The sequence below is a fragment of the Colletotrichum orchidophilum genome (genome assembly GCF_001831195.1).
Source record: "Colletotrichum orchidophilum strain IMI 309357 chromosome Unknown Scaffold_97.1, whole genome shotgun sequence".
Lineage (NCBI taxonomy): Eukaryota > Fungi > Ascomycota > Sordariomycetes > Glomerellales > Glomerellaceae > Colletotrichum > Colletotrichum orchidophilum.
Window position 1 is genome coordinate 1 of NW_019173053.1, and position 13,445 is coordinate 13,445.

The 13,445-nt window shown below is 55.3% G+C and overlaps 6 protein-coding genes across 6 annotated transcripts; 3 read left to right on the plus strand and 3 right to left on the minus strand.

Annotated features, from left to right (window-relative positions):
- Positions 1 to 111: 111 nt before the first annotated feature.
- On the minus strand, positions 112 to 720 carry CORC01_10080 (AIG2 family protein; the record flags this gene model as incomplete). The annotated part of the gene is made up of 1 exon (XM_022621709.1): positions 112 to 720. One exon carries the CDS (start codon positions 718 to 720, stop codon positions 112 to 114), a length of 609 nt encoding a protein of 202 aa, XP_022471714.1.
- Positions 721 to 1,241: 521 nt separating this feature from the next.
- CORC01_10081 (uncharacterized protein) lies at positions 1,242 to 2,383 on the plus strand (the record flags this gene model as incomplete). Its single annotated transcript, XM_022621710.1, has 3 exons — positions 1,242 to 1,563; positions 2,126 to 2,263; positions 2,319 to 2,383. The coding sequence occupies 3 exons, from the start codon at positions 1,242 to 1,244 to the stop codon at positions 2,381 to 2,383; spliced, it is 525 nt and encodes a 174-aa protein (XP_022471715.1).
- A 1,131-nt stretch (positions 2,384 to 3,514) lies between these two features.
- Positions 3,515 to 6,908, minus strand: CORC01_10082 (uncharacterized protein; the record flags this gene model as incomplete). Its single annotated transcript, XM_022621711.1, has 6 exons — positions 3,515 to 4,702; positions 4,761 to 5,246; positions 5,296 to 5,598; positions 5,653 to 5,869; positions 5,923 to 6,226; positions 6,281 to 6,908. The coding sequence occupies 6 exons, from the start codon at positions 6,906 to 6,908 to the stop codon at positions 3,515 to 3,517; spliced, it is 3,126 nt and encodes a 1,041-aa protein (XP_022471716.1).
- A 281-nt stretch (positions 6,909 to 7,189) lies between these two features.
- CORC01_10083 (uncharacterized protein) lies at positions 7,190 to 8,030 on the minus strand (the record flags this gene model as incomplete). The annotated part of the gene is made up of 2 exons (XM_022621712.1): positions 7,190 to 7,395; positions 7,736 to 8,030. The coding sequence occupies 2 exons, from the start codon at positions 8,028 to 8,030 to the stop codon at positions 7,190 to 7,192; spliced, it is 501 nt and encodes a 166-aa protein (XP_022471717.1).
- Positions 8,031 to 9,384: 1,354 nt separating this feature from the next.
- On the plus strand, positions 9,385 to 10,471 carry CORC01_10084 (uncharacterized protein; the record flags this gene model as incomplete). Its single annotated transcript, XM_022621713.1, has 4 exons — positions 9,385 to 9,397; positions 9,514 to 9,567; positions 9,733 to 9,819; positions 10,218 to 10,471. The coding sequence occupies 4 exons, from the start codon at positions 9,385 to 9,387 to the stop codon at positions 10,469 to 10,471; spliced, it is 408 nt and encodes a 135-aa protein (XP_022471718.1).
- Positions 10,472 to 13,315: 2,844 nt separating this feature from the next.
- CORC01_10085 (uncharacterized protein) lies at positions 13,316 to 13,411 on the plus strand (the record flags this gene model as incomplete). The annotated part of the gene is made up of 1 exon (XM_022621714.1): positions 13,316 to 13,411. One exon carries the CDS (start codon positions 13,316 to 13,318, stop codon positions 13,409 to 13,411), a length of 96 nt encoding a protein of 31 aa, XP_022471719.1.
- Positions 13,412 to 13,445: the final 34 nt, after the last annotated feature.

A 13,445-nucleotide genomic window follows, 5' to 3' on the forward strand; every position in this document is an offset into this window, starting at 1 on the left:
CCCCCTTCTCCTGTCTTCATCGGCACACGGGAAAAAGGCAACTAGATGGGGGAGGTCAGACTTGTTCGTGTGCTGGTTTCTGTCAAAGTAGGCTGAAGGGGTTTGTTCAAGTCAGACACGTTTGAGAAAGGGATCCTCAATGTCCTGGGCCCCCACGCCGGACGCCCCCGGACGAAAAGAAGGAGGAGGAGGAGCCGTAATGTACGGCCGAATGACCTGGTCGACGTACGCCTGTGGCAGTCCAAAGAGCTCCGTCGCCTCGTCGACGCCGCGGTTCATCCGGTCGACGTACTCGTCCCACGGCGTCGAGGGTTCGGTCCTCTCGGTGTCGACGTAGACGAGGGCCGTGACCTTGCTGCCCGTTTCTAGATTGACGGCGGTGCCTGCCGTGGTAGCGGTGACGACGTTGACGGTGAGATGTTGTTTTTGGTAGGCGTGCGGGACGCCCTCGCATCTGTCGAGGACGGCTTCGTCATCGGGCGGGAGGGTGTAGAGGACGCCGTAGACGCCCGGTGCCGAGGTGGGTGTGGGGAGCGGGGCGGCGGCGGCGGCGTCGTTGCGGACGACGTTGGCGTAGCGGCGGGAGTTGATGATGAAGGTGTAGTTTGGGAGGTGGGCTAGGCCGACCGGGGTAGCGGATGGACAGCGGTGGGACATTTGTGTTGGGGACAGGTTGGAGCCGTAGGCGAAGTAGAGGCGAGGGGGGGTTGCTGAGTCCATTCTGGTGATGGAAAGGCGATTTGCTGGCGGGGGATTGGTGGTTGTTGAGGTGTTGTCGGAGGAGCTGTGATGTGAAGTTGGTGGGGGTTGGCTCTTGTGGCGTTTTTCTACTTATGCCTCGGACTTTACTGATGACCTCTGGTTATGAGGTCGGTAAAGTAGGTATGGCCCCGCCCTCTGTTTCGAAGCGGTAATTGGCGATCGAGATCAATTCTTTGTATGTTGACGTGTGCGTAGGTAAGGTGAAGGATACATGGCAATGCCGTCTTCAGGAGCATCCCAGATGGAAAGTTCTTCTAGACGAGGTCAGTTATGTTTCGTCGTTGTCTCTCGTCAATGAGGTCGCATTGAGATCCAACGGCGTCGTCCTTTGTGTCACGCTAGTGGTCCGGCTGCCGTGGGAGGGCCTCGCCAACGACGACAGCCTTCCAGATCTGCAGAGACGCCTGCCAAGCTTTCTAGCGGATCTGGAAGAGTTATTTGGGCATACCTTATTATCAGAACTGTGGACCCATTCTACAATGGAAAAATGGTTGCGATGCTGTCGCTCGCGCTTGACGCACGGGAGCCTTTGTGCTCTGGGGTTCTCCTCATTTCATGATTTCGAGTACGATGACGAGAACTACTCATCCGAGGAAGCCACAGAGCTCATGCCCGCGGATCTTAAGGCGCTCAACAAGGCCTTCCGCTCGGTATCACGATGTATCAACGGACGTTCGAAAGGTCTCTTAGAACGCAATGGCGATCGCAGGGAGTTCCTTCACCGAACCCTTCACAACTTTCTCCGCTCCGATGAAATGAACGACTTTCTGAGGGACCATAGGAAGAATAGGCATTGCCCCAGTATGTCGCTGTTTAAGGCCTTTATTGCGTGGATAAAAAGATCAACCTTTGCTCGCGGAGTTTTGCGGGAGCACAATGACCCCCAATGGTTGAAATCAATGCCCTTGTCGACAGATTGAGGCAAGGCCTAGGGTATGCTCATTTTACTGCCATGCAAGGCGAAAGTTCGGCAGCGCTCACGGCGGCACTTGTGGATAACACGGAAACCGGGATGTCTCGAATGGTTTCGCGAGGGCAAATAAAATTGACTGATATCTCACTTCCAACGGGTGTCTTCAGTCAACTTGTTTTGGAAATTGGGATCGGCGGGTGCTATAACTGAAATAAGCTGTCAGTCAGCTTTGCATATTTCATGTTCATGGGCCCTTACGCGGGCCGAATTCAGTCTCCCCTTTACCTGGTTCTCGACTTGTCCTGCAAATTTGGCCACGACAGACCAGTGTTGGATTCTCGACAAGGTGCTAGAAAGCGGCCAGGATATCCCGATACACTTCTGACGACCCGAGACCGGTGAATCGATGTTGCAGCCCTTGGGAATACTTGTTTGACCACTGCTTAACAGTCGATGAGCCACTAGCACCGTACGACAAGCAAGACTGGCAATGGGCTGATGGGCTGCTCATCTTCGCGGACAAGCACATGCTTCTTATGCTACCCGAACAAGGGGCAGACCCAACTGCAACCAACGTCCGACACCCTGGTGGAGGATGTCGTGTGGGAGATGGCAGTTTGACTGATATTGTTTCTCACGATAGCGCGTGCTCACTCACTCAAGCGACCAGCAGCGTACGAAGGAGACTCCATGGGCGATGTTGAATGATTTCAAGACGCTCAGAAACGTCACCGAGTTCAAATGTTTCTCCCCCCTCCAAAAAAAAAAAAAAGGCATAGAGACGACATGGTGTGAAAAATGTTCAATTTTTGGACCGTGTGTCGTCAGTCTTCTTTTTCACTGCCTAGGTACGGCAATAGGTTTGTGCTGTGACGAGTTCCTCACCTGAATGTTCGCACGCGTCCTGGCCAAGATCCTCGCCAGACAGAAAATCGTGTGCAAAAGCTGAAGTTTGGTGTAAGAAGGTGATGTCGCTTCCATGCGATCGGGAACTTGTGTTCGCCAATCTAAGAAGCCAGGTATGGTGGAAGAACAAGAGGGCCCAGAGGACGGAAAAAGAAGTAGGAGGACGACGAGAGCAGAACAGTAAAAACGACGATCTTGTGGTTTACAAGTTTCAGTTATCCCTGCTTGGAAGTATCTTGAAACTTTGAATTTCCTAATAACACTATAGCAGACATCTATGGACATTTCTTCGATATCAGACCTAGATAAGCAATGAATTCCGAGACCGCCTCATGGAGGGTGGCATAACTGCAGCATGTTACAACGAAAGAAGCCATGTGAACCCCAGAAAAACGGAGGCTTGAGATTTGGACGGTCGTGGATCTGGTTGCCCCTGAGCGATGGAGTTGTCAACTGTGATGATGCCATTCTCCATCCATGAATATATGCTTTTTGGATCGATTTTCAGCCTCTCGGTGTCTATATAACAGTGGTGAAGTTTTGTGGCTTCACATTGTGAATGAGATGCGTTTGGTGTCCCCTGTACATAATCAGACAACCCCCCTCGTACGCCATCAGCGCTATATCGATGCAACATGACTACCCTCGGGCTGCCGCCCACCGTCCCACCGTCCGTCCGTCCGTCAAAGGTGCCTATCCCATCCGCATTCCTCCTTGCTTTACGATGCCGAACCTCATCTCTCCGTTGGATATCATCAGACATTGAACCCCATTTCCCCTTATACAGCCAATGGCAAATCCCGAGAAAGCCCAAAAACCACGTGTTGTTGGTTTTGCAAAGAAACCACATGGATTTCCGATGTCACACACCCGCTCCTACTTCGCATCCCGTGAACAAGCCCCCCCCCCCCCTCTATAACCCTCTTTTCCCGCCTACTCGGTAGTTCCATTCCCATTCAACCCTCCTGAAGCCGCCGCCGCCGTCGATACTTCCCCATTCTCAGTCCACGTCAAGTCCCCCACGTTCGCCAGCAAGGTCCACGGATCAATGCCCATGCCCATGCCTACAGGCATCGAGTCAAAATTCCCATTCATAAACGAAATCGGATCCGTGCTCGGAGCGTACTGCAAACCCCTCGAATCCCACGTTGTCGTCAATGTCGATTCCGACGACGGCCCCGCGGCCGAGGTGCCCAGCATCGAGTTCTGGATACTCGTGATGTCAATAATCTCATTGACATTCCCGCCACCCGTACCACCTTCACTCTGCATGCCCCCGTCGTCTGGCGAAGAAGTGCTGCCGTGTCCAGGACCGGTTGGCGTATTAGTGGTGGTGGTGGTGGTGCTGCTGCCGCTGCCGCCCGTAGACTGCGACGTCGGCGACGGTTGTGCCGCCGCGGGGCTCCGATGGGGAATGCTGACCTGCGAAGCGGCGGCTGGCCCTACCATGCCGCTCCCTCGGAGAAGCCCCGACCCGAAACCGCCTATGCCGTCAATGCCGGAGGCTGTGGGCACCGGCTGATAGGCGAAGGCGACCGCCTGAGCCAGTTTCGGCACTTCCGGGTTCATCGTCGTCGCCTCCGTCCGTTTCCTTTTGTTCGACCCCTTGTCCCGCGGATCGCCCGGCGACGCCAAAAATGACGGACCCGTATCTATGACCTGGTCGAATTTCCCGAGCCAGTGTTTGGAACCGCCCATGGAGATGGGAGTGTTGCAGCCGCGGTCGGGGTGCAGCCTGGGATAGTGCTCGTAGGCCGTGCCCTTGGGGTTCCCGAGCGGGAGTCTGCCAGGCAAGGGCGATTGGATCTCGGTGTGTTTCGATATGGACGTCCTGGCGAGTAGAGGGATATTGGAAGATGACCAACCAAATAGATTTTTGTAGTTGGACAAGTTTGGGAGGTCGATGACACCCGACAGACCGTTCCGCTCAATGTCCATAAAGGTTTGCTGGAGGAAGGCTTGGGTGATCATGTGCCTTCTTCCCATCGCCTCCATGGCGTTGATGATGAACTTGAGGTTTTGTAGGTCGGCTGCTGAGAAGCCAGTGTCTAGGTTACACTTGGCGGTGTAGACGTACACCGACGCCGCCGAGTACAGCGACAGCGCGACCATGGGGCTTTTCTGTAAGATGTATTAGCGTTTGCGAAGCCGGGTGCCCGAGGCGGACGCCGTCACTCACGTAGCCCGAGTTCATATGGCTCGTCAACTTGATGATGCTCACCACCTCCTCAGCCGCCGTCCGCAGCCGAAGTTCCGAGGCCGCCTTGAGCTGCTCCGGTAGTTTGTTTCGTTCTATCCGGTCAATCGCCGCGTGGTGCAGGCAAATTACAGAGGCGTGGAGATTGAGGTTCGTGTGGACGGACGTGGGGTCGCGGATGCTCTGGGGCAGCCGGAAACGCTCTGGCAGGAACATGAAGGCGCTCGACAGCATGTTGTCAATGTCTCTGTGCCGCTTCCAGAACTCGCCGTATTCGACATCCGCGGGCCTGTCATTCGGCCTCTCCCAGTGGACATGCTTCAGGAGCATATTGAAGATGTAGCACATGACGACGGCGCCTGCAAAGGTCGAGTACGAGGCCCCTTGAAAAGCTTGTGGCAAGCTGGACGTTTGTTCTTCGCGAGCCGCGTTAAAGGCCTCTTCGGAGGAGGGAAGATGTGTCGTGATCTGCCTTGGGGTCAGTGTCAAATTCAGGCCAGACAAGCAGGCTTCGTACATCGTGAGGGTCAATGAGGGTAGGCCAGCCAGTCGCAATACTCGCGTGACAGTCGATGCAGTAGGCGCCCCAGAACGCCCTCCTTCGCTCCTCAAGGTCAACCCACGACGTGGGCGGCGCAAGCGTCGGCGCCATCTCTTGGCCATCGCCATCGATACGGTGAAGACCCATCATCTCCACGAGTCGTACGCACTTTGCAGAGCTCATGGCCGCTCTGGTGAAGAAGAGGGACCTTGCTTCGTCCGTCGCGATGAGAGCCCAAGCTTGTGCGTGTTGGATAGTGAGGAAATGCTCGCCGAATCCCTAGCAACTGGTGAGCGTCAGCGGCCCTTCTGGGGCCGCGAGGGAAAGACTCACCTTCATTTCATCTGCGTCTGCGTATTGTCGAGCCCGTTGATAAAAAATGTCGTGGTACTGGCTATACTTCTCATGCCCATTGGAGGCCATGGACCAAACTGCATATTGCAGACACATGGGCGGGCGTTTATGAGGCGCTGAGTAGAATGCTTGGAGATATCGACCAGGGTGGATGATTGGGATGAAATGCTGTTGCCTCTCAAAGAAGCTCTTGTTACTGCTCAAGTCAGATGTGCGCTGCGAAGCAGACGAGCGACAGATACAACATACAGCTCTTCCATCATTTCAAAAGGGGGCAGAGCTTCTGAGAGCCCTAGTCCTATGAGTTCCCCCGAAGAGGAGTTGGCGAAGCTGGGTTGTTGAGGTTGTGAGGGCGGGACCGACTTGTCCATATTTACTCCTGAGTGGAAGCCCGAGGTTTCGCCAAAGGTACCATTTTGCATGGCCATGATCGTCTCGATATCAACATGGAAGTCATCCATGCCAATGTTTATCCGGCTATCCAAGTCACCCTCGGAGGACAGTCCCCCATTGGTCTTGCCGGCAGCTTCTTTGAGGAGATCCTCCACTTGAGCTACACTCAGTGATTAGTTAGAGGTCCTTTGGCATGAGTACACGAAACGCATACCCAGTCTCTCTTCGAGCTCCTTCACATTCTTCCGCTTGAAGGCAGGCTTCCTTCTTGATTCTGGGTACACGCATTCTCCTTTGACTTTCAAGCAACGGCTGCATGCCGGCTTCACTCGATCACACTTCAGCTTTCGTGACCGGCATGTCACGCACGCCAACGGCTCGGAGGCATTGGCGGCAGAGCCCGGGAGGTCCGCTTGTACACCGTCGTCGGTGTCCATCATGAGCCGCGAAAATTTCCCTCCGAGACCTCGGCAAGGGAGGTAGGGAGAGTGCCGGAAGTGGGTCTCGCGGCCGTGCCAAGAGTCAGTGTGACTCGGACGGGACGAGATGGGATAATCAAACTCGGGATGCAGCGTGACGCAGGTGACCGCGGTACGTAACGCGGGCTGTGAATTATTGCGGGAAAAGGCCAGAGAGTTACAGACTGTTTCCCCGTTGCCCTTTACTGCACTATGAGGAGCATCCGTATCCGTACACCACGCAAACACGGACCCAAGTGCGTGTCGGCCCCAGTCTCTGCTCAATCGGACAGTTTTTGTACCGATGTCCGATGTCCGAGATGGACCTAGTGTCTCAATCTGATTGGCTTTGGGAATCTCTATGACGAGTCCATGATGACTCATCAAGCAGGTCAAGACTTGATATTCCAACTGGTTGTAACTTGGCGACTATTGGGTACGCTTCTTTACACGTGGGCTGCAAATCATGCATGCCAAGTCTGTGAAACGGCGCAGAATGGATTTTAGCATTGAGATCTTCGGAGCCGTCGCCGGATACCGTCCGTTGTTTTCCCGCTCTTCAGCCGGTATTTTATGGGTCTCCAAAAGCTCCGCGACAAGGAGATTGGCCGACATACGGCGACCTGTCCGCTTGGGCTCGGCTCCGGCTCGGTCGAGCTATCCGCTTATCCGCTGCCAGCCGCGTTTATGGTGGCTCTTGGCCCCGTGATCTTCACCAGGAATGCTGGGCCGACCGCGGCACCGCCGGTCCTCGGACAGTTCGGGTGATGTTCAATGATCGGCGGAGGCTCATCGTCGCCTCCCCTGGATCCGTCACCAGAGGCCGAAGTTAATAACGAGCCGACGAGCGAGCTTGTCAGTGTCCTAAGAGCTAAGGTATCAGGTGAAAGGAGCCGACGGGAAAGCATCTGCAGTCTTGTTGATGACGAGTTTTTTGAGTTTGCATCGTCGAAAGACTAAAATTCTCCGTGGCGCCTCCGGAACAAATACCCAATGGCGTTGCACCTGCTGCTCTCTCGGCCCAGGTCAGTTCATCGACTGCCATCCCAATTGTGTTGTAATAGCATTCGGCCTGAGGGTAAGACAATGACAGTCTCTTGCGGTCAGATCTTGGTGGGACGATCACGAGTGATCATGTCTACTCTCATTCGTCACATTTGGCGGTCTTAAACTTTGTTCCTTGAAGGATGAGGGAGGTTTGGTGACTTCACCGGTGAAGCGCGCCGAGGAACGGCAGCCACTGACGATGGCGCCGGCCAGAATCAAGGTGATGGCCAGGCCTTCTGCTACACCTCCTACGGCATCCTCCTCGTAGTGCAAGAGAGTCGGGAAATTACCAGTCGAAACCGCGCCGAGAGAATTGCCACTAGTCTCACAATCATGCCGAACTAAAACACGGGCGAGCGTGGAGGATTGACGCGCGCCGAACGCCACGGTCCGCTTTTGTACCACGCTTCGAACACTGTCCCTAGGTTGAGTATGACACCAGAGGGCGTGCCATTGCATGGGCTTGAGAAGCCGAATATGCGAGCGAGAGACATTCTGCCCTTTGACAGCTGCACACAGTATTCCAGTCTAGCGCCTCGTGGCAGGAGATATCGTTAGGCCGGGGCCCAAGGCTGGCGATCGTCGTGGTCTGGATGTCAGCAAAGCGCCAGGTGAGAATTTGACACAAGACGATGTATGGAGGCAATTATTGAACGAACGCGGCCACGAGGTTCCCGAGGTTGACAACGAACTGCCTCTTGCATAGACAGCGCTTGTCCGCCACCGCTTACTGACTTGGGTGCCTCGCTAACTCTCTGAGGGGCCGAAGCGGCCACAGATCGCGAGTCTTTCGGAAAGTGTTTTTTGTGGGACTAACAGGATCGCTGCAGTGGCTTCTCGGGAGGCCAACTTAGGAATAATCGGGTGAGAGAGCTGACGGGAGACGAAGCCAACTAAGATTGACAAGCCGAATGGATCCGGGGATTTCAATGTTTGGCGCTTGACTTTGCTGATCAGGATCGACGGTGGCCAAGCCTTCATGATCTTCCCGCCGCGTGGTCAGCAGACAAGCCATAGTCCTGGTGGTTCACGAAGATTGGCGACATGGATTCAGAAACTTTGTGATGCCCGCCCTGTTATCAGGACTGTGCGTAGGCAAATCCAACCCACCAAAGCCAAAGATGAGGATTGCCATGACGGTGGAATGAAAGGGGTTGGAGTGGCCTCTGCTAGGTGGTTTCACCAAAAACATGCTGTTTGGCTTGCTCCCAGTGGGTGGTGGGTGCCCTTCAGACTTGTCATCTGAGCGCCCTCGTGTTTTGCGCATCCTTTAAGCAGGCGGGCATCGGAGGAAATTCCCAACCAGTGAGAGCTGAGGAACGAAAGGCCCCCGGCAAGGCAACAGGCAGGCAACGGGGATCGTCGGCCGTTGCGATTCAGGGCAGCCTTCCTAAAAGCACTAACTTTGAGGATGAGAGACGAGCCGGCGTGAGTTAGACTGGGGGAGCATGACCGCCCGGTGCGTGCTAGTCAAGTGGAACCAAGCGGCTGACGGGTGTGAATCGGGAGAGACGTCAGAGCAAACTATGATTTTAGTAGGTGGAGGGGGGCGAGGACAACTCACAACTTTTGAAGTCCGTTATGCTCCTTGGCCTCAGCAGGCCAGGCCAGGCCAGGCCATGCTAGACTTGCTCTCTCAACCCGCAGGGCACACTGGTCTCGAGGAGGTAAAGTGTGAAAAACGATGGGGGCCACACGCGCAGCAACAACGTACATGAGCGAGTGATCAAGACTGCGTGATGTTGGTGAGAGGCTGCTCTAGGCGTACGCCTCGACCCAAGGTCCGAGTGTGACTCCATTATCAAGACAAAACATGATGCTGGTGGGTATGCTCTGGCGATGCTTTAGTGTCGACTTATGCAGCGAGAAGTCTCCTGGACGAGGTAGCAACTCGCAAGCTGGCAGATGGGGCGTCCAATGTCTGACTGGCACTTCACGCCAGGTCACATTGCCCTACGTTGGCCGCAGCCGCAGCCGCAGCCGCAGCCCCAGATCCGTACGTCCCTTGGGTCGCCATGCGTGGCATGCGTGGTTTGAGGAAGGAGGCGCTCATTCTGAGGCCTTCTGAATCCAGTGACGAGGTGATTCTGCAAGGGCAGGCACAAGGCGTCACGTATGTCACGTATGTACCAAGTCTCTAAGATCATGACGCAGCAAGCAGCGTGCAGCATGTTGAATGAGGAGGAGGAGGAGGAGCAGGATAGCCTGCTCACGTACCTGCACTCGCACATGGGCTCGAATGATGTGTGTGTGTGTGTGTGTGTGTGTGTGTGTGATACCTGGCTGCTGTTTGCAGAGATTTCCCTTGCTTGGGTTGAGCGACTAGGTAGGTAACTACCTATCTCAGGACGGACCATGGGGGTATAGCCCGAGGAAGCACGGATGTCATCGTGATGGATGTGATGGAAGAGCTGGAACGAGGACGTTGCTTGAAATGTTGGTGGGACATCTGTCTCTCGCGACTAGGTATCCGCAGTGCTTGTTGCGTACCATTCGTCACCTGTTACGACAAGTAAACCTTGAATGGCAAAAAGCCTCGTCACGGATTTCACTGGGGATTCGGGAGAAGGAACAAAACCTCTTGGGACAGGGGTCGGAATAATTGAGAAGCTGAGCGGGAGCCTGGCACCCTGGTTAACCTAGCAGTTCAGGCTCGATGGACCAGGGCCGAACGAGGGGCGGCCCTGGGCGGGTGCGAGATGGCGACCGGGGACCGGCGATCATTCGCTGTGGATGATAGGCGGAAATCGGGGTTCCGGGATCCTGGCAGCCTGAACCGGATCATTCCCCACATAGGCCCCTGCCCATCCTTGTCCTTTATCCTTCCCCTACCCTTCCGCTTCGAGCCCGGGCCTGGCACCATTGCACCACCCCCGCCAGCGGAACGTGGCGGATATTGATCGCGATACGGCACTCTTGGTGATGGCCCGGCGATTAAGAGTCGTAAATTCCTGGGTTCAAATCGCTGAATAAGGCCCCGCTTATCTTTTGACAGTGCCTGCCGTCTTCTCGTGGAGGCGATGGCTGGGTCCCGGTACTTCCCCAAAGGTCGCAGGGTCACGGTGTTCTCTTTCCAAGACTCATCCATAGTTGCTTGTCCAGGGGCTTATTTGAGAAAGTTACATCAAGGACCCACCAATACTGGTATAGACGGAAAGTATCTTTTTGGCAAGGCCTGGAAAGGAAGGAAGGAACATGAAGCTCAAGTGGATACCACGGGACTTCGCAACCTACATACCTAGTGTAGTAAGCTCGCCAACGTCAAGAACGCATCTTTCCTACTGGTCCGGACCGCATGACCAGGGGGGATAATTGTGGGACATGTGCCAGCTTCGATCTCCAACATGGACGACAATCGTCCACTCACAATCTTCTATTTCCGTCCATTCTTCACTACGCACTTTCCGAGGCATGCGCCTCTTGCAAGTCAACCAGCCACAAATTGAAAAAAAAAATATAAAAAAAAATACTCCAGACATCACAGAGTTACATCCTCAACGGTCTCTCCCCGGCGAGTCACTGTTGGCATACTCTCGCATACCAGGCCTTCCCCGGCACGTCAAGGCACTTTGGGTCAATGATCAATGATGTGCGCGGCACACACCCCTCGGCCCTCCCTCTGCCCGCTGCACGATGGCTCTGACAGGAGACACCTCGTTCCCGAACCTGCCCAGTACTTTGTTACGTTTCCGAAAACAAAGGAGGCCGGAGAAATTCAAATCATCAAGTGGTGCTTGCTCGAGGGGTTTGATACACTGACACTTCTTGGCCCAGGAGAAGCATTCTTGGAGAACCCCAGGAGAAGTATTCGAAACATGGGGGCGACGACTGTGCTCGACTACCTGTCGCTGCAGGACTTCTCACAGGCGCGGCTATCCGCTAAGGACCAAGAGGCAAACCGAGTCTATGGAACTCTTTGAATCCGTCAAAGGAACAGCCTGAGACAAGGACGCCCTCCTTCTAACCTTTCCAGATGCGCCCTATCCACCCTGCCATGCGAGTCTGGCCGACCGAGAGACAAGCCACAAACGCCAAAGAGCGAGCAGAGCACGAAACTAACGCTCCTGGCGCCGCTGCAGTCTATTGACCCTTGAAAGCCCTCGAAACACTTCCGACATCCGCACCTCGAACCCTTTCGACATCTACTGCCAATGCCAAACAGCCATTCGCCTTGACCTGTATCGATGACAACCCCCCACCAAGACGAGCATCGACTCCAGTCTCAAAGTGCCATCCATTGGCCTGCAATTCGTACGCCATGAAATTTCATGGCCACGTCGCCCATTCCGCATGGCCCGATCTGCTATCCTGGAAACGTGATTGCTTCATCGATGGGCATCAAGACCTGGTCTCCCCTACATCCGGCCGCCATGGCTTGTTTTCATCACAATTCCTTGTCATTGCGCTCATCCTTGTGTTCGTTCAATGGATCTGTACGATACGGTGGCAACGTGGTCGTCGTTGAAGGTAGATTTGCTGATCTCCGAGGACCCGCTACAGATTGTAGACCCGCCCGCCGTTTCCATCACGCCGATTGTCATTTGAACCTCTCCTCACCATCCCCTTCCTCCCCCCCGCCGCGCCCCCCGCCCCGCCCGCGTGCCCCCCACCGCCGCCGCCCGCCCCCGCCCGCCACGTGTCCGCCTCGCCNCTCCCCGCTCCCCCCCCCCCACCCCCCCCCCCCCCCCCCAGCCCCCCCGCCCCCCCCCCCCCCCCCCCCCCCCCCGGTCTACCGAGGCCATGCCCTCTATTGATGCATCTCAAGTCGCACATTCTTGGATCTACGCCATCCCATCCCAATAACCGACCGTCTTCCTATTCTACACAGTATGCTACAGTAACAGGCATTACGACACTAGCCATATTTGACATGGCGCGTCCACTTTGAGCGCCTTCCCACCCTCGCCTCCATCGGCAGGCTGAGCGTGGCCTCGTTGCTTACATCCATGATGGCTTCCTGCCGCCTCAAGCTCTATTGACATTGTAACAGCAACAGCTGTACCAAGGTGGAGTTTGACTCGCCATTGTTCCACTCCAAGTCTCATGTCCCGTCCCTGAGGGTGGGCAACTGACATCCCTTCTGAGCGCCGGCCGTTCTTGGCCCGGCTTGAACCAACCGGACGTGCGAGCCCTGTTCCCTGTCGACGGCGGCCTTTCCTGGGTCTCGTCTTGTGTTGTGCTGCAGTCCACACGTTGTGAATCTACACACCCTCCCCCCCCTTCTTCGTCCAGTGGCCGTTGCGACTGGCTGTCATCTCACACAAAGCTTGTGCATGGGACGTGAGGCCCAGTGACATCGCAGCCACGACGAGTCTCGCTTCCCACTCTAGTTCGCCCTCATTCGCCCTTTGGACACCTGCCGCACTTTGCATCGTGCCCAGTCACTTGTCGAGATTTTGCTGTAGCACACTGGCAGATGCTAATCTGACTCTCGGTATACCTAGCTCCCCCAGAGCCTTGAGGCGAGACGGTTCTGAAGCCCCTTGGTGGGGAGCTGTCGAGCTCATGGCGTTGTGACGTGACTTCCAACTACCCCCCTTGAAAGGCCTGGCTTAATCCCCCTTCACGTCAACGTCTCAGCAAGACCAAAGTCACTTTATCGGATGACCATGCTAATGGCTACGACCAGTTCTATTACCCCCCCTATCCAGCTGTCTTAGGTTCACTGTCACGTCCAGTCAAGGGGGCTTGGAGGAGGTATCCTGACACCGGCAGTCGATCACTTCGGCCTCGACACGAGCTCAATGGACCAGCAATCCATGTCCTTGTCAACCTGTCATCATGATTCTTGCTTTTTATTTGCTCCGGGAATTAATAAAGGTTTGGCTGCCAAGATGTGAGAGGCAGAGACAGGAAAGGAGGTTTATCTCGACC